The sequence below is a fragment of the Poromitra crassiceps genome, assembly GCF_964638095.1.
Source record: "Poromitra crassiceps genome assembly, contig: HAP1_SCAFFOLD_272, whole genome shotgun sequence".
In the NCBI taxonomy this organism is placed as follows: Eukaryota; Metazoa; Chordata; class Actinopteri; order Beryciformes; family Melamphaidae; genus Poromitra; species Poromitra crassiceps.
The window spans coordinates 44,845-70,760 of NW_028152125.1; the positions used below are offsets into that span (position 1 = coordinate 44,845).

A 25,916-nucleotide genomic window follows, 5' to 3' on the forward strand; every position below is an offset into this window, starting at 1 on the left:
CCTCCTTCCATCCTCCAGGCACCCTCACTAACACTCCCGACTCCAATCCTGCTCCTCGGCCCCCTGTCCCTGGATTTCCTTCCTTCTCTCCTCTCTCTCCTGATGAAGTGCTTAAACTCATCAGCTCAAACCGAGCCACTTACTGCCCCCTCGATCCTATCCCTTCCTCTCTCCTCCAAACCATCTCACCTAACATATCTCCCTTCCTCACTACCTTCATTAACTCCTCTTTGTCCTCTGGTCTTGTCCCGCCTGCTCTAAAGACTGCAAGAGTCAAGCCTCTGCTTAAAAAACCCTCCCTTGACCCTACTGCTATTCACAACTACAGACCTGTCTCTCTTCTCTCATTCCTTTCCAAAACCTTCGAACGAGCAGCGTCCGAACAACTTTCTCTCTATCTCTCCCAAAATGACCTCCTGGACCCTCTGCAGTCCGGTTTCAAGGCCTCTCACTCCACAGAGACAGCTCTTCTTGCTGTCACAGAGGCCCTTCACACTGCCAAGGCCTCATCCCTGTCTTCTGTTCTTGTCCTCCTTGACCTGTCTGCTCCCTTCGATACAGTCAATCACCAAATCCTTCTTTCCACTCTGTCTGACCTCGGCATTTCAGGCTCTGCACTCTCCTGGTTTGCTTCCTACCTCTCGAACCGCTCATACCAGGTCTCATGGAGAGGGTCCCTCTCCCGATCCTGTCCTCTTACCACCGGTGTCCCACAGGGCTCAGTCCTGGGCCCCTTACTTTTCCTTCTCTATATCAGATCTCTTGCCTATATGTGATCTCTTCTCATGGCTTTTCTTATCACTGCTATGCTGATGACACCCAGCTTTTCCTTTCCTTCCCCCCCTCTGACACTCAAATCGAGGCTCGCATCTCTGCATGCCTCAAAGACATTGGCGACTGGATGTCTGCCCACCACCTCAAGCTCAACCTTGGTAAGACCGAGCTACTCTTCCTCCCAGGAAAAGACTGCCCTCTCGCAGATCTCTCCATCTCCATTGACAACACCACTGTACTGCCCTCCCAAACAGCTAAGAACCTTGGGGTGATCCTTGACAACCATGCAGCTGTCTTGCTCTGCCAACATAGCTGCTACAGCGCGCTCCTGTAGGTTCTCTCTCTACAACATCCGCAAAATCCATCCCTTTCTCACAAGAGAAGCGACTCAACTCCTGGTCCAGTCTCTTGTCTCCTCCCGCCTGGACTACTGCAACGTGCTCCTGGCCGGCCTACCTGCCACCGACATCCGACCGCTTCAGCTCATTCAGAATGCTGCAGCCCGTCTGATATTCAACCAACCCAAATTCTCTCACGTCACTCCCCTCTTCCAGGAGCTCCACTGGCTTCCCATCCCGGCCCGCATCAAATTCAAGACACTGGTACTGGCCTACAGGGCAGTACACCAGTCAGCTCCCCGGTATCTGCAATCCATGGTCAGGTTCCAAACCTCTCAGCCCTCCCTTCGCTCCTCCACCAGTGCAGGTCGCCTCGCCCCTCCTTCGCTACGGGGGCTCAAAAGTCGCTCATCCCGATCTCGACTCTTCTCGTCCCTGGCACCTCAATGGTGGAACGAGCTTCCACCTTCGGTCAGGACAGCTGAATCACTGCCGATCTTTCTGAAAAGACTAAAGACACACCTTTTCAGGCTCCATCTGGGCCCTTCTTGATCTAACTTCGTTCTCTCTCTCTTTCTTTAAAAAAAAAAAAAAAAAAACTAACCAACCTTGTACCACTAACCTAAACTTGTACCACTGTTCCTTCAGAAGTTGTAGTTGTCATAGACTGTGCTCCATAGTTGATTGCTCTATTGCTGACAAAAAATGTGTTATTGTAAGTCGCTTTGGATAAAAGCGTCTGCCAAATGACGTAATGTAATGTAATGATAAAACACATACATTAAAAAATACCAGTATAAAAGAAAGTGTGTACCTTGGCTGTGCACAACTGCCTCAAGCGGACACACACGTACGCTGGGCTTCACACCGTTTCTGACTATGAGGCACAAGGATACAAATATACATACATGCATTAAAAACTGATACCATTTATATGGGCACTATGAGATTGATCAGTCAAGTCTCAGACAGAGATTGTACCTTGGCTGTACCACCGTGTTGAGCGGACACACACAGGCCGTCTCCAAACACGGAAGCCACGCACGGTCGGGAGCCACGCACGGACAGGTCTAAAAGAATGTACGGCTTAACGAGCGCTTTGACAAGTGGGTGAACATATTCACAGACTAATAAGCAGTGTTGGGCAAGTTACTTAAAAATTGGTAATTAGTTACAGTTACTAGTTACATCTCTCAAAAAGTAATTGAATTACTTTAAAGTTACTAGGTACTTCAAAATAATTAGTTACTCGGGAAAGTAACTTTTGTGTTACTTTTAAAAGTCTGCTTCGATTGTTGCATAATGCACACATGATGTTAGTGTTGCTGTGCCACAGTGTGGCATTGAACATTCACTTATTGGGGAGGCTTATAGCCTATCAAGGTCATTAGCCTCTGGGGCTCTGGCTGCAGCTGCAGCTCTCTCCCAGGACTAGGTCTGAGGATCAGAATTGAAACCAGATAATCCTCTGAAGTTGTCCGTTATTTTCATGTCCTAAAGTAACTAGTAACTAGCCCAGTTACTATTTTAGTAACTGTAACTGAGTTACTAAATTTGAAAAGTAATTAGATTACTAGTTACTGCAAGAAGTACTTCAGTTACAGTAAGTAGTTACTTAGTAACTAGTTACTCCCAACACTGCTAATAAGCGATCACTCGCCACATACCTCAACAAGGAAAATGCCACAGCAGCTCAATGAGGGAGTGAAGACGCCACACAGCCGACAGCACCAGCTCACAGATGGGAGTGAACGGTGGAAGGACCCAGGTGGCAGGTATTTAATCACAAGCGGCTGTGTGTAATCAGGGGAGCTGACTGAGTGGGCGTGACGAATGCCAATGACGTAACCCAAAGGTTACATAGGCTACACAACAGGTGCACTTTAATCTGTAGGTACAGAGGTACAGAGCGATACAACCATAGAACGAATAATGAATAGGATATAGGCCTAACTAGTGCTGGGCAATATATTGCTATATTGATATCATGATATCAATATATTGCTATATTGATATCATGATATCAATATATTGCTATATTGCTATCATGATATCAAAACTGGAAAGAGATATGGACAAATCCTATTCAAGTAGGAGTACTCTTTATTTATGTATTTTTAATAGTACAGTGTTAATAGGCCAGCTACATGACTATAGCTGACCAAAATATTGTTGTTTTTCTTACATAATCATTGTATTGGTTTTTACTCTGTTTTTCTGTGATTTGCCTTTACTTGTATTGTATTTTACTATTTCTTATAATTTTTCTATGCTATTTTACTACTGCATTTTACTTTGTTTGCTAGTAATATCATGTCTATTGTGTTTGGACCGAAGACTAGCGGTCGTCTCGGCGGCAGCTAATGGGGATGCTTTTAAATAAACAAATAAACAAATAAACTTTCGATCGAATGCAGGATTTACGAAGAACACTTGAAGGCAGTAACCTCGCGTCACCAGGCTCTTCTCGGCGAGAAAGAGCCTGGCTCCCGCCCACAATTGATTTTGTCACCCTACTGGTTCCCGCCTAGAGCCCGCCCTAGACCGGATGGCAGCGTTTCTAGCTCGTCAACTTTCACGTTAACTTGACAATTTGACCCAAGTATCAGAATCCTCTTTCACCGTTTTGACCGGTGTGTCAGGCGGTGGTGGCGGAGATGCCATATTGCATAAACGTTTTGTTTTATGTAACGCTAGCTTTGTTTTGATCAGACTCTAGTTTAGGTAACATCACCGCGTCAAGCTAACGGCAACAAAGACGTTGTTAGGCGCATTGCCATCCGGTGTTAATTCTGGGTCCGGGGTTTACGCCCCCATGACAAAAAGCGGGGTGGAAGGTGCCCAGACTATGAAGGCAGCGTCACCAGCTGCTTGTCCCGCCCTCTGCCTCTGATTGGGTTGAGTTTCTGGATCAAGTTAGGCATGAAGACTGACGATTGGTTCAGGTTAGGGCAAAAATATCAAGGTAAGCCAATTACAGGCAGAGTGGGGCGGGACATGTCTTCGCCTACTTGGCTTGTTGCCTCACTTCCCGGAAGCACAAACATTAATTCGGCAAAATGGCGACTTTGTCAGTGAGCAGGCCACCAGGCGCAGGTTTCAGTTTCGAAAATTGCAAGAGGTAAGCTTTCAGAAACGGTTTAAGTCAGGGCCGGAGACAGCGCTGTGTCAAACACGCGTTCAGATATGGGAAACATTGAAATGTGTGTTCTGCGGGAGGTGAAGTGATGAAAACTCTGCCGGCTTCCACACAGTGACTCAGGGATTCGGCCACGCTAGCAGAGAGCAGCATCACTAAACAAGAACATGAACGTGGAGCCTAACTTCACTTGCGTCTTCTCATATTGTATCAATGGTTATTTTCTTTAACTTAGAGATGGGTGGACACAACAACTTATGACTGTGAAAACGCAACAGCAAAGCAGATGAGCGGTGGAAAATGTGCATGTTTAACGCTTAATTAGCGTTAGCCATGTTAACGCTAGCTGTTGCTAAGAATATTACTTTTAATATTATTTACAATGAGTAAACGTTTAAAATATTTTTTTTTAATGTGTGCGAGCTCATGTTAATGACATCTAGTAATGTTAATGACAGCTATATTTTCTAGCCCAATCCACATTTAATTACTGCTGCTAACTAACTACGGTGACGTGAAATAACGTGTAGTTAGCTACGTTAATGCTGCGCCCTCATAGCCTAGGAACCTGGCGAATCTGCGAGCTCATCCTTGCATGTTCCATTTGCTCTGGCAGATGCATTTGCGAATTGATCTGGCGATGTCAGTTAGTATTCTCATGCTTTCCTGAAACAGGAGTATCGGTAGTTTATTTATCAGCCCAAGGTGGTTGGTGGGATACAACGGCACTGGTGGCATATTGGTGATTCTCTAATTGGGGGCTATTCATTTGTCTCTGTGTAGGCAAGTGTAGAGGAGAAGTGTGTATACAAATATGAAAGCATTTACATTTTGTTTGAGCCTTCGCCATCATCATTAGGTTATGTATCATTCATAGCAACTGTCATCTATTCATATAAATATGACGATGGAATAGATATGAAGATGGATATCACTACCAACAATGCTCCAATTAGCCAAACAAGAATAAAATAAGATTATATATGAATTATTTGAATCGTTTCCCTTTCACGGACATGAAAATGTCATGACAGACAGGCATTTACTAGGAATGGGACAATAACTGGTATTACTATGCGTCATTGTTGTAAAAAAGAAAAAAAGTCAGCCTATCTGCTTGATGATTTCAGAACATAATTACTAGCCTACCTTTTTATTGCCAAGAAGACATGTTAGACGGTATGGAGTATCATTATTCCAGTATTGCATGGTGTTACATTGCCTCTTCACTCTACAAACGCCATAGTCAATCAGCAGCACACAAGTATAGAGGATTTAGGGTTGACCTGAATTTGATTCTTTGATAATATAATTAGCTACACCAGATGCATGTTCCATGGATGTTGTTTTTTTAATTGTAAACTGTGAACTGAACTATTTTTTACAGTTATCTTCTGACTTTATCTTATCAACTTCTGTTATCATCATCAAAAAATATAGTTATGCTAGGGCTGGGCGATAAAACGATCGCAATATATATCGTGATTAGTGCTGCACGATTTGCGATTATTGTGGACAATATTGCGATTGTCATATAATAAACAAATGGTATCTAGGGATGTGCTGGTATGAGTTTTTGGCGGTATGATAACCTTGGACAAAAATACCACAGTTTCAAGGTATCACAGACTAAAATACATTAAATATATTAAAATTAAATAAAACAATTTGAAATAAAATTATCTTTCAAAAAATAAAACATTTTAAGAATAATACAGCATTTTTATTTAATAATAAAATCTTTATCAAATTATATAGCCATGTATTCTATACAACATCCTGTGATATCAGTCTGTTTGAGACATTTGCCTGTCCCAAACATGGAAAAAAGAAACACCAGAAAAATAGAAACTGCAGCACTGTTGACAGCACATAGATGGCAAAGACTGCAAAGTTAATTACATGTCTGTCTGGTAATACAATGAGTAATACACCCAGTTTATTTCTTTTGTAGCGACAGATTACAAATGGCCTTAAACGTGATTCTTCTTTTTTTGAGAGAGATGCGAGGTAACGTGCAGACTTTATCGAGGGACCCTGAAGGCGTCTTGTGACTGGCTAGGAGCTTGGAGGTGCTGCTGCAGGCAGCTGCGAGTGTTTTCTGTCCTCTCAGCCCGGTTAATCTTGCTATATTCTTCATCACAGCGGCTCATTATCTGCTGTACACTTCGTGCACTAGTTCTGTATAAGCACCCGCAGCTCTCTCCTTCTTTTACTGACTTTCTCACTAATCACACGGCTGTTTACATGCTTTTCTGATCGGCTAGTTATTATTAGCTTAGCTGTTAGCGATCATGGCTGCTCTCTCTCCCTCTCGGTAAGATGTTATATGTTTATGTTAACGTTGTGCATCACATTACTTATTTGCAGGAGTGGGAGAAGTCTCCCGCTAGTGTTGATGTCCTGTGTGATGGCAGAGAAATGTGTTTGTTTATTTGCTGTAATGTTAGACGAGGCACACACACACACACACACACAGACTTTTTGAAAAGTCTTTTGCGGTTATGTAATGGCACGTGCTGACATCGCGATTAATTCGATTAATTGGATTAATCGTGCAGCACTATCGGCAATAGAGACATCATCAATACAATACAAAAATAGTTAGAACGTTTCGATAGAGCGCTTCTCCTCTGCTCCGTGCCTCATATCGTGTCCCTTGTTAATGGAGTGTGCTACGAGTGACACGGAAACAGCCAATCATTTAACAGACAAACCCCGAGCGTGCACCCGCCCCAGCTCATAAACAGCCAATCATTTAACAGACAAACCCCGAGCGTGCACCCGCCCCAGCTCATAAACAGCCAATCATTTAACAGACAAACCCCGAGCGTGCACCCGCCCCAGCTCATAAACAGCCGATCATATCCCTTGACAATGGGCAGTGCTAGTGACGCGAACAGCAGCGTTGGTCTCACCCGGCCGGCACCACACATGTGACACAATACAGAAGAAGCCAGCTCTCCAGCATGGCAGTGTCTTGCATTTTTCAAGTCTGAGTGAAAGCAGAACACCGTTGTCTGTAACCGTTACAAAGACTTCTATGTGAGTGAGTTTATATACGATACTTAATGACTTACTTATACAAGTGCTTTTGCTGTTTTGTTTTTCAGAAATGCAGCTTTGCTAACTGATGTGAACAAATTGGGATGCAGCTTGCCTGCAGCTCGCAAAACAGGCACTACGATCTGTGGCATCGTTTTCAAGGTAAGTAGCTGAAAGTCAGTAATGAGCAAGTCAAAACTGCGTTCGGGTTAGGTTGTGCAGAAGTCCATTTTCTCATGGTTCTCTGTTCATTGAGTGAGTGGTCTAAAAATCAATATTTGAATATACAGTGTCTGTGAGCTGAATTTTCCAAAGCTGGAGCAGATTCTGGACAAAAACCTTCCCCCTCCATGCTCCATCACACTGTCTACGGTTCTGGTTGATTCATATCTGTAAAAAGAAATAGAGTCCGCAATTCATTCGCAATTGAGAATCCTTCATTTTCTGAAGAAGGTCCTTGTTGACCGAAACGTTAAAAATAAATCAACTGGGAGCAAGTCGAGCAGTGTGCGGACTCTTATTTCTTTTTATATGTTTCATTGCTTTTGTCCTGCACCTGCATTTTGAGTGGATGTGCACGCTCTACTTTTTATATGATTCATATCTGTACCCGTCATGTTGTCACAGTCACAGATAGATCCCAGCAAACCAAATGTGGGACAAAGAGTACGTTTGTGTGGGACAATGTGGGACACGTTACCGATGCTTTGAGTCTAAAATTGGGATATATCTGACTTGCACAAAAAAAAAAGCTATTCTCCCCTCTGCTTTGCCCTCTGAGTCACACAATTTGCTTAATAAAAACTTGAATATATTTTATTTGAATGCACCTTCAAAACTCCCACGCTCGCTAAATACAGTGAATGCACCTTCAAAACTCCCACGCTGGCTAAATACAGTAAGCGTACGTTTAAGTTTCACAGTGGCTCTTCTTCAACACATCTGACTAAAATGTGTAGGCTACAATAAAACGGAACCGACCGGTACTGACATGGGATGGGAGTCATGGCTTCTGTTCAGATATGAAACACCTTCCAAACCCCATAATATTAGAGTTAAGCTTAATTTATACTTATTAGAAAGTGTCGCTCAGCACATGGTCGCAGACGAAAAAGAAAGTGTCGCTCATGGTGTTGCATTTATACTTCAGTGAACGTTCGCCTCGGTTCAACGGTCACGTGACACCCGAACACTATAGTGCAGACAGCCAAGGCAAGAGAGGGAACGAAATGCACAGTGAAACCACCTCGGAGGCAAGATGTAACGTACGTGGCTGCAGCCGCACATAACGACACACAACCACACAACTCACATCCTCTCTCTCTGGGAAATTGGTCACGATGTTCTTTGTGATTTTCACGAAGTCATACATCAAGGACAGCCTGATAAAAATAGCGGGGACACGTTCATTCATTTCAATCGAGCGAAAACCAAAACAAGGAAGTCAAGCGTGTGCCGTCTATATAGCCAATCAGACTTGTGCGATACTATGACGTAGTCAGCGACACTAGACATTTCACCAGGTAGCAGACACTGCTCGCCGACACTTAAAAGTGTCGACTCAAGTCCTCATTTCTGTCGGCGACCGTTTCAAAAGTGTCGCCAGACCAAGCATAAATTGGGCTTCAGTCAGACTTTTCTAGTAGAACAATATAGCATACTGAACCCTATATAGCCTACTAGTCGTAGGCTACATACTACATACATTTAAACAAAACATTAACATTACAATGAGAGCACAGCTTAGAATGGAATCTATAGGTGTGGTGGTGAAGAAGACATCTAAGTTAAGTTAAGTTATCCTTTATTTATCCCCTTGGGGAAATTCATCCTCTGCATTTGACCCATCCTCTACTAGGAACCTTCCTAGCACTAGGAGCAGTCATTGATCTAAAGACTGGATGCTCTTGTTCCAGTTAACATTGAAGAGCTTTGTGCCAAGATGCACTGTAGCATTAATATGGGTAGTATTATTATCATTAGTATGGGTACGAATTTGGCCATTGGTAGTTGTTATTATTGCTACTAGTTGGGTGGGAATACTCAGGCAGCTCAGTGCACAGGCAGCAGTGTGTGAAGTGAACCCTGTTTGTTATCCTGCATATCTCTCACCCTGAGCCACAAGTGTGTGCAGACCAGTGTTGGGGGTACAAAAGTAACATATTACATGTAATATATTACTTTTAGCAGTAACTCAGTAATATAACTTATTACTTATAGGATTTCAGTAATATTATACCAGTTACTTTGTCAAGTAACTCAAGTTACAAATTGAGTAGCATTTGATTAAATCAAAGCACATATTTAAAAAAAGATACAATACTTTCCTAATCAAACTGTGTGTTTTTATGCAAATAACCACTACAGATGACAATAACAAAGGAAAAGAATAACATTTAGTATTGTGGATTGTTTACACTGACTTCAAGGCGGTTGAAATTCGGGATGGTTCCGTGGCGGCGATGTCATTCTGCTGCTGCTGTTGTTTTGGTAAAAGTAATGCAAAAGTAGTGTAATAAGTAATGAGTTACTCTACACAGACAGTAATATTGCCCAACACTGGTGCAGACAGGAGCAGCTGCGTGTGGTCTCAAGTAGGGTTGGCACGATGGACGATGGCATCGACCATCGTGATTGGCCGACCCCCCATCGACCTCTGAGCCGTCTACATCGGATCATCGTGATGAATTATCTGTTCGAAATAAATTTGTGACGTTTTAATAATAAAAAATAATAAGTCAACTCACCGTGACACGTGGGGGACGCGCCGGCAGCATTAAACGAGCTCCCCCAGTTCAGACTCAGAGAAGCCTCCCCTCCCACTCCTCTTTAGTGCTTCTCTGCACTGGGTGCGCTTATTTAATGACGCCGGGGCGTCCCCCGCGCATGAGAAGTCAGTTATTTTGTTGTGAAAACTTTTAAGACAAAGAAGAAACTTCACGTTCTTTCCTGTTTTCAACCCAAAGTGAGTACAAGTCTTCAACTGTGAATTTAACTCGCCTGTTTCCAAAGTGAAAGTAGAAGTCGCTCACAGCAGCAGCCTCAACGCTAGACGCATCAGTCTGAATGACTGATCAGTCTCACGTTGAGGCTACAGCAGCAGCAGCTGTGTTTCTCTCTCAACTCTCCTCTCGTCAAATCGCTCTCATTAGGTTCAAAAGCCCACGCGAATCTAACGTTATATCAGCCAGTAATTCAGTCAGTTTACTGCCAGCTAGTTAAATTCAACACACACACATTGTTGGTGAGGACCTGTAACGTTAACGTTTTGTTATTTGCGCTGTTCAAATTGCTGGTAGTGAGAGCCACTGCTTCATTCAGTCGCCTGGCTCTGTGCTGTTAGCACAGAGGCTAATAGTAGCCTATCCAAGCCCGCTGGTCTCCGTGAATAGCTCAGCTGTCCAGTTGTTAATGAACGCATTGCAATGAATGGCATTACCGCACCGCAGCGACTTAATAAATTATTAATTATTCCCCCCACCCCCGCCAATGACGATGCCATCGTGGATCACGATGGTTCACTGTGGAATAATCACGATGGATAATTTCCTGACATCGCACAACCCTAGTCTCAAGTGTGTGCAGACAGGAGCAGCTGTGTGTGTGTGTGTGTGTGTGTGCGTGCAGACAGGAGCAGCTGTGTGTGTGTGTGTGTGTGTGTGCAGACAGGAGCAGCTGTGTGTGTGTGTGTGTGTGTGTGTGTGCAGACAGGAGCAGCTGTGTGTGTGCAGACAGGAGCAGCTGTGTGTGTGTGCAGACAGGAGCAGCTGTGTGTGTGTGCAGACAGGAGCAGCTGTGTGTGTGCAGACAGGAGCAGCTGTGTGTGTGTGCAGACAGGAGCAGCTGTGTGTGTGTGCAGACAGGAGCAGCTGTGTGTGTGTGCAGACAGGAGCAGCTGTGTGTGTGTGCAGACAGGAGCAGCTGTGTGTGTGTGTGTGTGTGTGTGTGTGTGTGCAGACAGGAGCAGCTGTGTGTGTGTGTGTGTGTGTGTGTGTGTGTGTGTGTGTGTGTGTAGACAGGAGCAGCTGTGTGTGTGTGCAGACAGGAGCAGCTGTGTGTGTGTGCAGACAGGAGCAGCTGTGTGTGTGTGTGTGCAGACAGGAGCAGCTGTGTGTGTGTGTGCAGACAGGAGCAGCTGTGTGTGTGTGCAGACAGGAGCAGCTGTGTGTGTGTGCAGACAGGAGCAGCTGTGTGTGTGCAGACAGGAGCAGCTGTGTGTGTGTGCAGACAGGAGCAGCTGTGTGTGTGTGCAGACAGGAGCAGCTGTGTGTGTGCAGACAGGAGCAGCTGTGTGTGTGCAGACAGGAGCAGCTGTGTGTGTGCAGACAGGAGCAGCTGTGTGTGTGTGCAGACAGGAGCAGCTGTGTGTGTGTGCAGACAGGAGCAGCTGTGTGTGTGTGCAGACAGGAGCAGCTGTGTGTGTGTGCAGACAGGAGCAGCTGTGTGTGTGCAGACAGGAGCAGCTGTGTGTGTGCAGACAGGAGCAGCTGTGTGTGTGCAGACAGGAGCAGCTGTGTGTGTGTGCAGACAGGAGCAGCTGTGTGTGCAGACAGGAACAGCTGTGTGTGTGTGCAGACAGGAACAGCTGTGTGTGTGTGCAGACAGGAGCAGCTGTGTGTGTGTGCAGACAGGAACAGCTGTGTGTGTGTGCAGACAGGAGCAGCTGTGTGTGTGTGTGCAGACAGGAGCAGCTGTGTGTGTGCAGACAGGAGCAGCTGTGTGTGTGCAGACAGGAGCAGCTGTGTGTGTGCAGACAGGAGCAGCTGTGTGTGTGCAGTAGGGGTGGGGGAAAAAATCGATACACCACAGTATCGCGATATTTTGCCTGACGATATCGTATCGATATTTGGACGCCAAATATCGATATTGCAAAAAAAAAAAAATTTTTTTTTTTTTTTTTTTGCAGGCCATGCCAGGCCACCGGGCTACTATAAACTTTAGTTCCAAGGCCAGCAGTAAACAAACGGTAGCATATTTTCATTTTGTTTTAACAGTAACAGTTTTGTCATAACAGTCATTTACAAATTCCCCAGTTACTGAATGGGCTGCACAAAATGTTTTGTGTAAGTGAAGTGAAGTTGCAAAAACTACATAAGTACAGTAGTCCACACACACATCCAGTTAAGGTGGACTGTAAGTAGACTGTAACAAACAGTTCAGTTTGTCAGGTGCATGCAACTATGACATGACTTTATGAAAGTTGTTGGTCTGTCTACTTGACAATGTTGCTGCAATAAAATGGTTGAAGTCAGATGTACAGACTGAAAAATTGTTCTTATATAAACCAGATGTTGACAAAGTTTTCCTTTGGGGACATCATTTGCAGTTGAAAAAGTAAGAAATCGCAATATATCGAAATATCGCAATATTCAATATATCGCAATATCGATATATCGCAATATCGAAAATATCGCAGTATCGCAATACTATCGTATCGTGACTCAAGTATCGTTTCAGTATCGTATCGTGGGAATCTGGTGATTCCCACCCCTAGTGTGCAGACAGGAGCAGCTGTGTGTGTGCAGACAGGAGCAGCTGTGTGTGTGTGCAGACAGGAGCAGCTGTGTGTGTGCAGACAGGAGCAGCTGTGTGTGTGTGCAGACAGGAACAGCTGTGTGTGTGCAGACAGGAGCAGCTGTGTGTGTGTGCAGACAGGAGCAGCTGTGTGTGTGCAGACAGGAGCAGCTGTGTGTGTCTGTGCCCCCAGCTCTTCTCTCTCTCTCTCTCTCTCTCTCTCTCTCTCTCTCTCTCTCTCTCTCTCTCTCTCTCTCTCTCTCTCTCTCTCTCTCTCTCTCTCTCTCTCTCTTGCGCGCGCGCGGTCACGCACTCTCTCTCTCTCACAAAATGCGGGACATCAATTTGCGGGACACCTGAAAATGAATGGTGAAAATGCTGTGCAGTATGTAGGGCTGCTCGATTATGGCAAAAATCATAATCACGATTATTTTGATTGATATTGAGATCACGATTATTTAACACGATTATTGACATCATTGACATTGAGAACATCATGCATTTATTGAACATTGACACTGGCTTTTCTTTTTAACATTGGATGTCTTTGGATTTTAGATATAATTGAAAATAAATAAATAAATAATAAAAGTGCAAAGATTTAGAAATAAAATAAAAACTAAAATAAATATACAGTATATGTAGGCCTACTATGTTGCAGTGAACTGCCACAACCAACTGCAACTATTAATCTACATTCAATATGTTGGTAAACATCTGAACTAGTAGTCCTTAAACCTCAAATCTAACCAAATGAGAACACTATTGAGTAACGTTCGTTTACATTAGGCTACATAAATTACTCACTTGGCAGATGGTTTTATCCAAAGCGACTTACGTTTAGGTTCATAATAGGCTATTGTTAATGTTTATCTGTGAGATCGTTAGCTGTTGAATGTATATTCATGCATCATATCAATGCGGTCGCATTGTAAAGAGTGTCCTGAATCGATGACTGTGTTGTGGCAGGAGTAACTAGATGGGACTTTGTCTTTTTGTTCATTTAGCGTTATTTCTTGGTCATAGACCACTTTGTGAGTGGATTTCAAGTGATTAAACAGAGGGAGAGGTCGTGTTGCGGGGTGATGCCACGACCGCGCATATCTTGACAGGTGGGTCAAAACTCGCATCGCAATTCCGTGCTGTATATTCGCATCACTCTTGATGTGTAAGTTACACATCAGTTAAGGTCCTTACACATCGGGAGCGATGCGAATATACGGCACGGAATTGCGATGCGAGTTTTGACCCACCTGTCAATCACAGGCACAGACTTGGAACAAACAGTGCAAGATATGCGCAGTGTAAGGACCTTTAAACTCGGCGAAACCATAGTGTTTCCACCCCACATACGTTGTTTCACCTCTCTTCTCGACCAGCGGCTCTCTTTCTGTGAAATGTGGCTCTTCACACGACAGTCACAACTCGAGCTGGTGTGCTTCTTTGGGCTTTGGGGGAGGGGCCGAGCAAAGGAAGGGGTGCGCTTGATTTACAATACAAGACAGAACGAGAGAGACAAGAGCCGCAAAATCGTTTGATGTCAATTATCTTGTTTTCATAATCGTAGACAGCCCTTATGTTCTGGTGAGACTAAGGAAGAGAGTTGAGAGAGTGTGTACATGCTTTGCCTTGCCTTGCGTCTCCATGTCCGGTGGCTTCAGAAAAGAAAGTCAAAACAACAATAATAGTGCCGGGGAGAATAAAGTTGCTAGAAGAGAAAACTTACGGTAATCCTCTCAAGTTTGTCTCAAGGTTGCAACACAGACGCACTGCGTGTGACCTACACCCGGCTTACGGAAGCCTCAAATGGACAAACAGGGCGAGCAAGTTATTCAATTCATCAAGACGGCTAGAAAGATATAGAAATAAACATCACCATATCCATGCTGCAGGGATCCTGTCTACGCTGCCAAATTCAAACGTAACAGTTATGTGTTACTCTTTGCTTCTGCAGGATGGCATCGTCCTCGGAGCAGACACCAGAGCCACTGAGGGCATGATCGTGGCAGACAAGAACTGCTCCAAGATCCACTACATTTCCCCCAACATTTAGTAAGTGACTGACGGTTGCTTTTGACTTTGTGTTATTCATAGTATTCTGTTACATCGTCACATGGCCATCTTGGTAGGACAACACCGGCTGATTGTAATCAGTTAATAGGCGATTACAATCAAATGACCAAAACAGCCAGTGTGTTTAGTAAAGCGCCATATTGGAAATGCATGTGGCATCATGGGAATAGAATACTATGAATAGACTGGAAAAAAAAGGCTGGATATTAACATTTTCACTAGGTTTTTGCATAGAAAGGAATCTTGCATTGCAGCTGCTTGTATGTCTTGAATAAGCTGTATTTATTAGACCCAGGATGATGTTGCATGATTCAAACACGTTCCTGTTGTCTCCAGTTGTTGCGGAGCAGGCACAGCTGCAGACACAGAGATGACCACTCAGATCATCTCCTCCAACCTGGAGCTGCACGCCCTCTCCACGGGCAGGCTGCCTCGCGTGGCCACCGCCTGCCGCATGCTCAAGCAAATGCTCTTCAGGTGAGGTTCTGATGATGGTCCCACAAGGTGGTGACTGCACCAGAAAACATCTTACTGCAGTGTCAGAATAAAAGACTGCCTCATCTTACTGCAGTGTCAGAATAAAAGACTGCCCCATCTTACTGCAGTGTCAGAATAAAAGACTGCATCATCTTACTGCAGTGTCAGAATAAAAGACTGCCTCATCTTACTGCAGTGTCAGAATAAAAGACTGCCCCATCTTACTGCAGTGTCAGAATAAAAGACTGCCCCATCTTACTGCAGTGTCAGAATAAAAGACTGCCTCATCTTACTGCAGTGTCAGAATAAAAGACTGCCCCATCTTACTGCAGTGTCAGAATAAAAGACTGCCTCATCTTACTGCAGTGTCAGAATAAAAGACTGCCTCATCTTACTGCAGTGTCAGAATAAAAGACTGCCCCATCTTACTGCAGTGTCAGAATAAAAGACTGCCTCATCTTACTGTAGTGTCAGAATAAAAGACTGCCTCATCTTACTGCAGTGTCAGAATAAAAGACTGCCCCATCTTACTGCAGTGTCAGAATAAAATACTGCCTCATCTTACTGCAGTGTCAGAATAAAAGACTGCATCATCTTACTGCAGTGTCAGAATAAAAGACTGCCCCATCTTACTGCAGTGTCAGAATAAAAGACTGCCCCATCTTACTGCAGTGTCAGAATAAAATACTGCCCCATCTTACTGTAGTGTCAGAATAAAAGACTGCCTCATCTTACTGCAGTGTCAGAATAAAAGACTGCCCCATCTTACTGCAGTGTCAGAATAAAATACTGCCTCATCTTACTGCAGTGTCAGAATAAAAGACTGCCTCATCTTACTGCAGTGTCAGAATAAAAGACTGCCCCATCTTACTGCAGTGTCAGAATAAAAGACTGCCTCATCTTACTGCAGTGTCAGAATAAAATACTGCCCCATCTTACTGCAGTGTCAGAATAAAAGACTGCATCATCTTACTGCAGTGTCAGAATAAAAGACTGCCTCATCTTACTGCAGTGTCAGAATAAAAGACTGCCCCATCTTACTGCAGTGTCAGAATAAAAGACTGCCCCATCTTACTGCAGTGTCAGAATAAAAGACTGCCTCATCTTACTGCAGTGTCAGAATAAAAGACTGCCCCATCTTACTGCAGTGTCAGAATAAAAGACTGCCTCATCTTACTGCAGTGTCAGAATAAAAGACTGCCTCATCTTACTGCAGTGTCAGAATAAAAGACTGCCCCATCTTACTGCAGTGTCAGAATAAAATACTGCCCCATCTTACTGTAGTGTCAGAATAAAAGACTGCCTCATCTTACTGCAGTGTCAGAATAAAAGACTGCCCCATCTTACTGCAGTGTCAGAATAAAATACTGCCTCATCTTACTGCAGTGTCAGAATAAAAGACTGCCCCATCTTACTGCAGTGTCAGAATAAAAGACTGACCCATCTTACTGCAGTGTCAGAATAAAAGACTGCCCCATCTTACTGCAGTGTCAGAATAAAAGACTGACCCATCTTACTGTAGTGTCAGAATAAAAGACTGCCTCATCTTACTGCAGTGTCAGAATAAAAGACTGACCCATCTTACTGCAGTGTCAGAATAAAAGACTGCCTCATCTTACTGCAGTGTCAGAATAAAAGACTGCCTCATCTTACTGCAGTGTCAGAATAAAAGACTGCCTCATCTTACTGCAGTGTCAGAATAAAAGACTGCCTCATCTTACTGCAGTGTCAGAATAAAAGACTGACCCATCTTACTGCAGTGTCAGAATAAAAGACTGACCCATCTTACTGCAGTGTCAGAATAAAAGACTGCCCCATCTTACTGCAGTGTCAGAATAAAATACTGCCTCATCTTACTGCAGTGTCAGAATAAAAGACTGCCCCATCTTACTGCAGTGTCAGAATAAAAGACTGACCCATCTTACTGCAGTGTCAGAATAAAAGACTGCCCCATCTTACTGCAGTGTCAGAATAAAAGACTGACCCATCTTACTGCAGTGTCAGAATAAAAGACTGACCCATCTTACTGCAGTGTCAGAATAAAAGACTGCCCCATCTTACTGCAGTGTCAGAATAAAAGACTGCCTCATCTTACTGCAGTGTCAGAATAAAAGACTGCCTCATCTTACTGTAGTGTCAGAATAAAAGACTGCCCCATCTTACTGCAGTGTCAGAATAAAAGACTGCCCCATCTTACTGCAGTGTCAGAATAAAAGACTGCCCCATCTTACTGCAGTGTCAGAATAAAAGACTGCCTCATCTTACTGCAGTGTCAGAATAAAAGACTGCCTCATCTTACTGCAGTGTCAGAATAAAAGACTGCCCCATCTTACTGCAGTGTCAGAATAAAAGACTGCCTCATCTTACTGCAGTGTCAGAATAAAAGACTGCCCCATCTTACTGCAGTGTCAGAATAAAAGACTGACCCATCTTACTGCAGTGTCAGAATAAAAGACTGCCCCATCTTACTGCAGTGTCAGAATAAAAGACTGCCCCATCTTACTGCAGTGTCAGAATAAAAGACTGCCCCATCTTACTGCAGTGTCAGAATAAAAGACTGCCCCATCTTACTGCAGTGTCAGAATAAAAGACTGACCCATCTTACTGCAGTGTCAGAATAAAAGACTGACCCATCTTACTGCAGTGTCAGAATAAAAGACTGACCCATCTTACTGCAGTGTCAGAATAAAAGACTGCCTCATCTTACTGCAGTGTCAGAATAAAAGACTGCCTCATCTTACTGCAGTGTCAGAATAAAAGACTGCCTCATCTTACTGCAGTGTCAGAATAAAAGACTGACCCATCTTACTGCAGTGTCAGAATAAAAGACTGCCTCATCTTACTGCAGTGTCAGAATAAAAGACTGCCCCATCTTACTGCAGTGTCAGAATAAAAGACTGCCCCATCTTACTGCAGTGTCAGAATAAAAGACTGCCCCATCTTACTGCAGTGTCAGAATAAAAGACTGACCCATCTTACTGCAGTGTCAGAATAAAAGACTGACCCATCTTACTGCAGTGTCAGAATAAAAGACTGACCCATCTTACTGCAGTGTCAGAATAAAAGACTGACCCATCTTACTGCAGTGTCAGAATAAAAGACTGACCCATCTTACTGCAGTGTCAGAATAAAAGACTGACCCATCTTACTGTAGTGTCAGAATAAAAGACTGCCTCATCTTACTGCAGTGTCAGAATAAAAGACTGCATCATCTTACTGCAGTGTCAGAATAAAAGACTGCCTCATCTTACTGCAGTGTCAGAATAAAAGACTGACCCATCTTACTGCAGTGTCAGAATAAAAGACTGACCCATCTTACTGCAGTGTCAGAATAAAAGACTGCCTCATCTTACTGCAGTGTCAGAATAAAAGACTGCCTCATCTTACTGCAGTGTCAGAATAAAAGACTGCCTCATCTTACTGCAGTGTCAGAATAAAAGACTGCCTCATCTTACTGCAGTGTCAGAATAAAAGACTGACCCATCTTACTGCAGTGTCAGAATAAAAGACTGACCCATCTTACTGCAGTGTCAGAATAAAAGACTGCCCCATCTTACTGCAGTGTCAGAATAAAATACTGCCTCATCTTACTGCAGTGTCAGAATAAAAGACTGCCCCATCTTACTGCAGTGTCAGAATAAAAGACTGACCCATCTTACTGCAGTGTCAGAATAAAAGACTGCCCCATCTTACTGCAGTGTCAGAATAAAAGACTGACCCATCTTACTGCAGTGTCAGAATAAAAGACTGACCCATCTTACTGCAGTGTCAGAATAAAAGACTGCCCCATCTTACTGCAGTGTCAGAATAAAAGACTGCCTCATCTTACTGCAGTGTCAGAATAAAAGACTGCCTCATCTTACTGTAGTGTCAGAATAAAAGACTGCCCCATCTTACTGCAGTGTCAGAATAAAAGACTGCCCCATCTTACTGCAGTGTCAGAATAAAAGACTGCCCCATCTTACTGCAGTGTCAGAATAAAAGACTGCCTCATCTTACTGCAGTGTCAGAATAAAAGACTGCCTCATCTTACTGCAGTGTCAGAATAAAAGACTGCCCCATCTTACTGCAGTGTCAGAATAAAAGACTGCCTCATCTTACTGCAGTGTCAGAATAAAAGACTGCCCCATCTTACTGCAGTGTCAGAATAAAAGACTGACCCATCTTACTGCAGTGTCAGAATAAAAGACTGCCCCATCTTACTGCAGTGTCAGAATAAAAGACTGCCCCATCTTACTGCAGTGTCAGAATAAAAGACTGCCCCATCTTACTGCAGTGTCAGAATAAAAGACTGCCCCATCTTACTGCAGTGTCAGAATAAAAGACTGACCCATCTTACTGCAGTGTCAGAATAAAAGACTGACCCATCTTACTGCAGTGTCAGAATAAAAGACTGACCCATCTTACTGCAGTGTCAGAATAAAAGACTGCCTCATCTTACTGCAGTGTCAGAATAAAAGACTGCCTCATCTTACTGCAGTGTCAGAATAAAAGACTGCCTCATCTTACTGCAGTGTCAGAATAAAAGACTGACCCATCTTACTGCAGTGTCAGAATAAAAGACTGCCTCATCTTACTGCAGTGTCAGAATAAAAGACTGCCCCATCTTACTGCAGTGTCAGAATAAAAGACTGCCCCATCTTACTGCAGTGTCAGAATAAAAGACTGCCCCATCTTACTGCAGTGTCAGAATAAAAGACTGACCCATCTTACTGCAGTGTCAGAATAAAAGACTGACCCATCTTACTGCAGTGTCAGAATAAAAGACTGACCCATCTTACTGCAGTGTCAGAATAAAAGACTGACCCATCTTACTGCAGTGTCAGAATAAAAGACTGACCCATCTTACTGCAGTGTCAGAATAAAAGACTGACCCATCTTACTGTAGTGTCAGAATAAAAGACTGCCTCATCTTACTGCAGTGTCAGAATAAAAGACTGCATCATCTTACTGCAGTGTCAGAATAAAAGACTGCCTCATCTTACTGCAGTGTCAGAATAAAAGACTGCCCCATCTTACTGCAGTGTCAGAATAAAAGACTGCCTCATCTTACTGCAGTGTCAGAATAAAAGACTGCCTCATCTTACTGTAGTGTCAGAATAAAAGACTGCCCCATCTTACTGCAGTGTCAGAATAAAAGACTGCCTCATCTTACTGCAGTGTCAGAATAAAAGACTGACCCATCTTACTGTAGTGTCAGAATAAAAGACTGCCTCATCTTACTGCAGTGTCAGAATAAAAGACTGCCCCATCTTACTGCAGTGTCAGAATAAAAGACTGCCTCATCTTACTGCAGTGTCAGAATAAAAGACTGCCTCATCTTACTGCAGTGTCAGAATAAAAGACTGCATCATCTTACTGTAGTGTCAGAATAAAAGACTGCCTCATCTTACTGCAGTGTCAGAATAAAAGACTGCCCCATCTTACTGCAGTGTCAGAATAAAAGACTGCCCCATCTTACTGCAGTGTCAGAATAAAAGACTGCCCCATCTTACTGCAGTGTCAGAATAAAAGACTGCCCCATCTTACTGCAGTGTGAGAATAAAAGACTGCCCCATCTTACTGCAGTGTCAGAATAAAAGACTGCCTCATCTTACTGCAGTGTCAGAATAAAATACTGCCCCATCTTACTGCAGTGTCAGAATAAAAGACTGCCTCATCTTACTGCAGTGTCAGAATAAAAGACTGCCCCATCTTACTGCAGTGTCAGAATAAAAGACTGCCTCATCTTACTGCAGTGTCAGAATAAAAGACTGCCTCATCTTACTGCAGTGTCAGAATAAAAGACTGCCTCATCTTACTGCAGTGTCAGAATAAAAGACTGCATCATCTTACTGCAGTGTCAGAATAAAAGACTGCCTCATCTTACTGCAGTGTCAGAATAAAAGACTGCCCCATCTTACTGCAGTGTCAGAATAAAAGACTGCCTCATCTTACTGCAGTGTCAGAATAAAAGACTGCCCCATCTTACTGCAGTGTCAGAATAAAAGGGACACCGGTTCAAATGGCTGACTGGGAAAATGTGGATGGGGACTAGAGATGTGCCGGTTTCCAAGTATACCACGGTTTGAAAAAGTCACTGGTCCGAAACCACTAATAGTTTCCGTCACACCGTTCCGACGGCATCAGCTCATCAGCTATTTTTGGCAGCAGCGCTGTTAGCGCGAGCTGCTGGTTAGCTACAGGTCGCTAGTTGACAAGAATCTCGAGACACACACAGACATACGTACTGTTGAGACACACACACACACACACACACACACACAGACAGACAGACATACGTACTGTTGAGACACACACACACACACACACACACAGACATACGTACTGTTCACCAACACAAACGTTACACCACACGGTTAACGCTGCATCTAGGACACATTGTGAGTGTTCGTACGGTCATGAAAAACCTGGACAATCAACAATATGTGGCGTTTGAAAGATGAGTATGGATTATGGCTCGCCAAAGAGACAGACAAGACGCGCCAAATGCAAACTGTGCTGTAAAATTGCTGCGCTCCCCATGTGAAGGGGCGGAGCCCAGCCTCTGTTGCAAGCAGCACATCAGGGAGTTTATTTGTGTTTGAGTTAGTTTGTTTTCAACAACAAACGAGGTCAACGGACTTTGACAGTACGGTAAATAAATGTACAGTGAACCAGAACGTCGGCTCCATAATAAATGCCAGTCAGTCAACACAGCAATCAGCGATAACCAAGTCATGTATCATCACTAGACCATTTAAAGCAGTGATTGGTAATCAAATCTAATGATGTTTTTCTGTAAATTGTGTCTCGGCATGTCTGCAATAGCACTCAATGTTCGGGCGGGCCAATTGTTGTTTTCACAGTTGTGATGTCATTATTCAGTCTTAACCACCAATATTTGATCATTTTCTCACTCACTCCTATGTCACCACCTGCTCTCAGGGCTTGAAATTAACTTTTTTGACCACCTACCAATATGGCTGCTAGATTTTAAAGTTACCAGCCAATTAGAATTTCCACCAGCTGAAATGTCTTTCTTGAAATAAATCAGAATATGAGTAGGTTAATTTAAGCATAAGTATCAGTAAGTGTCCCGGGATGATCAAAGCCTGTGTTGAGGGTCACACGAACAAAAATGCAGTCTTGAAGCTAAATAAATCCAAAACCAATGAGTTATTTGAGTTATTTAAATTTCTACTTCAATGTAGCCTTTTAGTCATAAAGATTATTGAAAGAGTCCATATTCCAGACTGAAATGCTATAACAGAAGTGGAGTATTGGCCAGAATGACATGAACATTTGGACACATATTCAGCGGGTATCTTGCATGTTGCGTTCAGGTGCACTGTGTTGTTTTTTTTGCAATTCCATCGCGGGCCACACAGGTGGCGATGTGGCCCGCGGGCCGTATTTTGCCCATGTGTGATCTATACAGTGGTAGGACCTAGTTAGCAGGGCCCAGATGTCTATCTGCATAAATCATAATTAACACCAGCTTTGTGTCTTTAATTTGCTTTTATTGTTTTAGTGAAACATTGTGAACATGTAAATGAGCAGTACTGCCTCTGTGTTTCCTCAGGTACCAAGGCTACATCGGTGCTGCTCTGGTCCTGGGTGGAGTGGACTGTGTGGGCCCACACCTGTACAGCATTTACCCTCATGGCTCCACTGACAAGCTGCCCTACGTCACCATGGGTGAGTCGGCTGTCACCCAGCTCACACCCAGCTGTCTCACACCCAGCTGTTTCACAACCAGCTGTCTCACACCCAGCTGTTTCACAACCAGCTGTCTCACACCCAGCTGTCAACACAAACCTCTCATCTACCTATCGGTGTTTTCTACAACTTTCTCATATTTCAGTTAGAGCTGCTTAGAGAACTCATTGTGGCTTTGACTATGACAATATTTAACATTTCTTAAACCTACAAATTGTGATGTGTACCATTGCCTTTCAGCCATGTTTATAATACATCCCAGAAAGTGAATGTAATCACATTGGCTCTGACTTGGTACACAGTCAAGACAAAAACAACTAGGTGTCCCTCGTGGGTTGTCAGCTTTCTGTCATTAGTTAGTTTCAATTCGTTTTTTGCACATTGATGATGTCACCAGGCCACTCACATTAATAATAATAATAATAATACTACATGTCATTTATATGGCGCTTTTGTAGAACTCAAGGTCTCAACACTATACGCTAAAGCCCTAGTACTTTGCGGATCAGAGAGTCGGTCACAGTCCGCGTGACGTAAATGTCGTCGTCAGAGGGTTTGCCTCTCTGCAGACACCCGCATACCGCACGATCTCGAAAACTCGCTGTGCATTAAACTACACTTCCGCTCGAGCACTCATCATCGCTCTCTCCTCCTTTCAACAACATTCTCACTTCTCCCACAGTGTTTTACCTGCTTTTGAGATGCCTCTCCTCACACGTCCTCATCTGTGACTCCAGAAACGAGTATAAACACGCGCAGCACGCGTCCACGGTGCTGCAGCAGAAACGAGTATAAACACGCGCAGCACGCGTCCACGGTGCTGCAGCAGAAACGAGTATAAACACGCGCAGCACGCGTCCACGGTGCTGCAGCAGAAACGAGTATAAACACGTGCAGCACGTGTCCACGGTGCTGCAGCAGAAACGAGTATAAACACGCGCAGCACGTGTCCACGGTGCTGCAGCAGAAACGAGTATAAACACGCGCAGCACGTGTCCACGGTGCTGCAGCAGAAACGAGTATAAACACGCGCAGCACGCGTCCACGGTGCTGCAGCAGAAACGAGTATAAACACGCGCAGCACGCGTCCACGGTGCTGCAGCAGAAACGAGTATAAACACGCGCAGCACGTGTCCACGGTGCTGCAGCTGTCCGTGTCCGCATCAACGAGTATATCTCCGGCTTAAGGGGCAACATTCCCTTTGAGAGAAGCACTCGTCTTTATTTTTGAGAATTCAAATGGGTCTAAAAGCTAATATGGTTTCATTATCAAGTGCTATTTGGAGATGGCATGAGGCCTAAGGCTTATTGACTTATTGAATATAATATCAGAATAAATCAAATGAAGCCATCGTCTTTTTATTGTGCTTAGTACCGAATGCAAGCCTAATCAAAGACACACAGTGGCTGCTTTTCTCCAGAGCAAACAAACAGTAGAAAAGAACGACCATTACAAGTCACAATCCTGGAGATGTATTAATCCAGGAATCGATTATTTGATCATCGGTAGAATACTCGATTACTAAAATAATCGATAGCTGTAATCTATTGATTATTACCTCGATTAATCGATTCGTCCTTTGGTGTATAAAATGGTGGGAAATTTGGATCAGTGTTGCAAGATGCAGGGCTCCAGACTAACGTTTTACACTAGGTGCACTAGGGCTGTCAATCTCCCTCTATAATCAAATTCGAATTTCAGTGCTTTATACATTTTAATATTCGAATTATATTCGAATATTAAAATTAATTTTTAATTGAATTAAAAAAAAAAAAAAAAAATTTTTGGTCTGAGTGAATTGTTGTCTTCTCTTATGTTGTGTTCTGATTCTAAATATAGCTGAATCTTTGGGTTTGACCAAGTAAAACTTTTTCTAAGCATTTTACCAAATGTAGATGGAAAAGTGAATGGTGGATGAATATTCAAAATAATATTAGGCTTATCACAAATAGTCCAGCAATGATGTTTATTGAAGAAAACATGTTCCTTGTACAATGTACATACATTCATTGCATTAGAAAATAGGTCAGATAACCAGAGCTTAGTTAATATTCATCAGTGATGTATTGGTGCTGTCTGAAATGCTAAAATAAAATAATTGATAATAAAAAAAGACACAGCCTTTGTTTGAGCTCCTTATCAATAAACAAATAAGTAAACTTTGCCAAAACAACAATGAGCCATGAACAACAAAAAAATCTGTCACGTATTGCACTTAAGAGCTACATGTTTACATTCAGTATAGCAGCTTCAACAGTCAACTTCAGTTAACAATGAATGAACATACATTTTAAGAGCTACAGGTAGGTTTACATCAGTATAGCAGCTTCAACAGTCAACTTCAGTTAACACTCTTTTCTTCAAGTATGTTGTCAGAACTTGTCACTGTTCTAGTGTTCTAAAAAAAAAAAAAAAATTTTTTTTTTAAAAATAAAAAAATATTCGTTTTTAAAAAATAATAATAATCGAATTTCGTTCATAATTATTAAATTCGAATAATATTCGAATATCAAAATTCGTTTCAACAGCCCTAAGGTGCACCCACGCACCTTACTTTTTAATTTAGGTGCACCAGCACATCATTTAGGTGCAGCCACATTTTTTACGCCTTTTGGCACCGCAATAATACATTTTAAGTGTTACCTTCTTTGTCATGTTGTATACATATTGGCAATTTATTAAATGATACGATCAAAGATTTTCATGTCAATAAACGTCTATTAAAGTCACTATCACCAACCGAGTTAACACAGTGGGGATTGAGCCTATGGCCCACTGATGGAAGCCTTTGCATTTTAAGTATTGCAGCATTTATGAACTGGGTGTCTGTAGAGATGCAGCGGTATGATTTTTT

At 43.2% G+C, this 25,916-nt stretch overlaps 1 protein-coding gene across 1 annotated transcript in view; it reads left to right on the top strand.

Annotated features, from left to right (window-relative positions):
* Positions 1-4,144: 4,144 nt before the first annotated feature.
* LOC310770947 (proteasome subunit beta type-7-like) overlaps positions 4,145-25,916 on the top strand; it is a 31,441-nt gene continuing 9,669 nt past the window's right edge. The window contains exons 1-5 of the mRNA XM_083663644.1: positions 4,145-4,233; positions 7,365-7,458; positions 14,765-14,862; positions 15,220-15,360; positions 22,925-23,040. Of these exons, the coding sequence (XP_083519770.1) occupies positions 4,172-4,233; positions 7,365-7,458; positions 14,765-14,862; positions 15,220-15,360; positions 22,925-23,040 (511 nt within the window). The 5' untranslated portion in view covers positions 4,145-4,171. The remainder of the gene's footprint in view (positions 4,234-7,364; positions 7,459-14,764; positions 14,863-15,219; positions 15,361-22,924; positions 23,041-25,916) is intronic.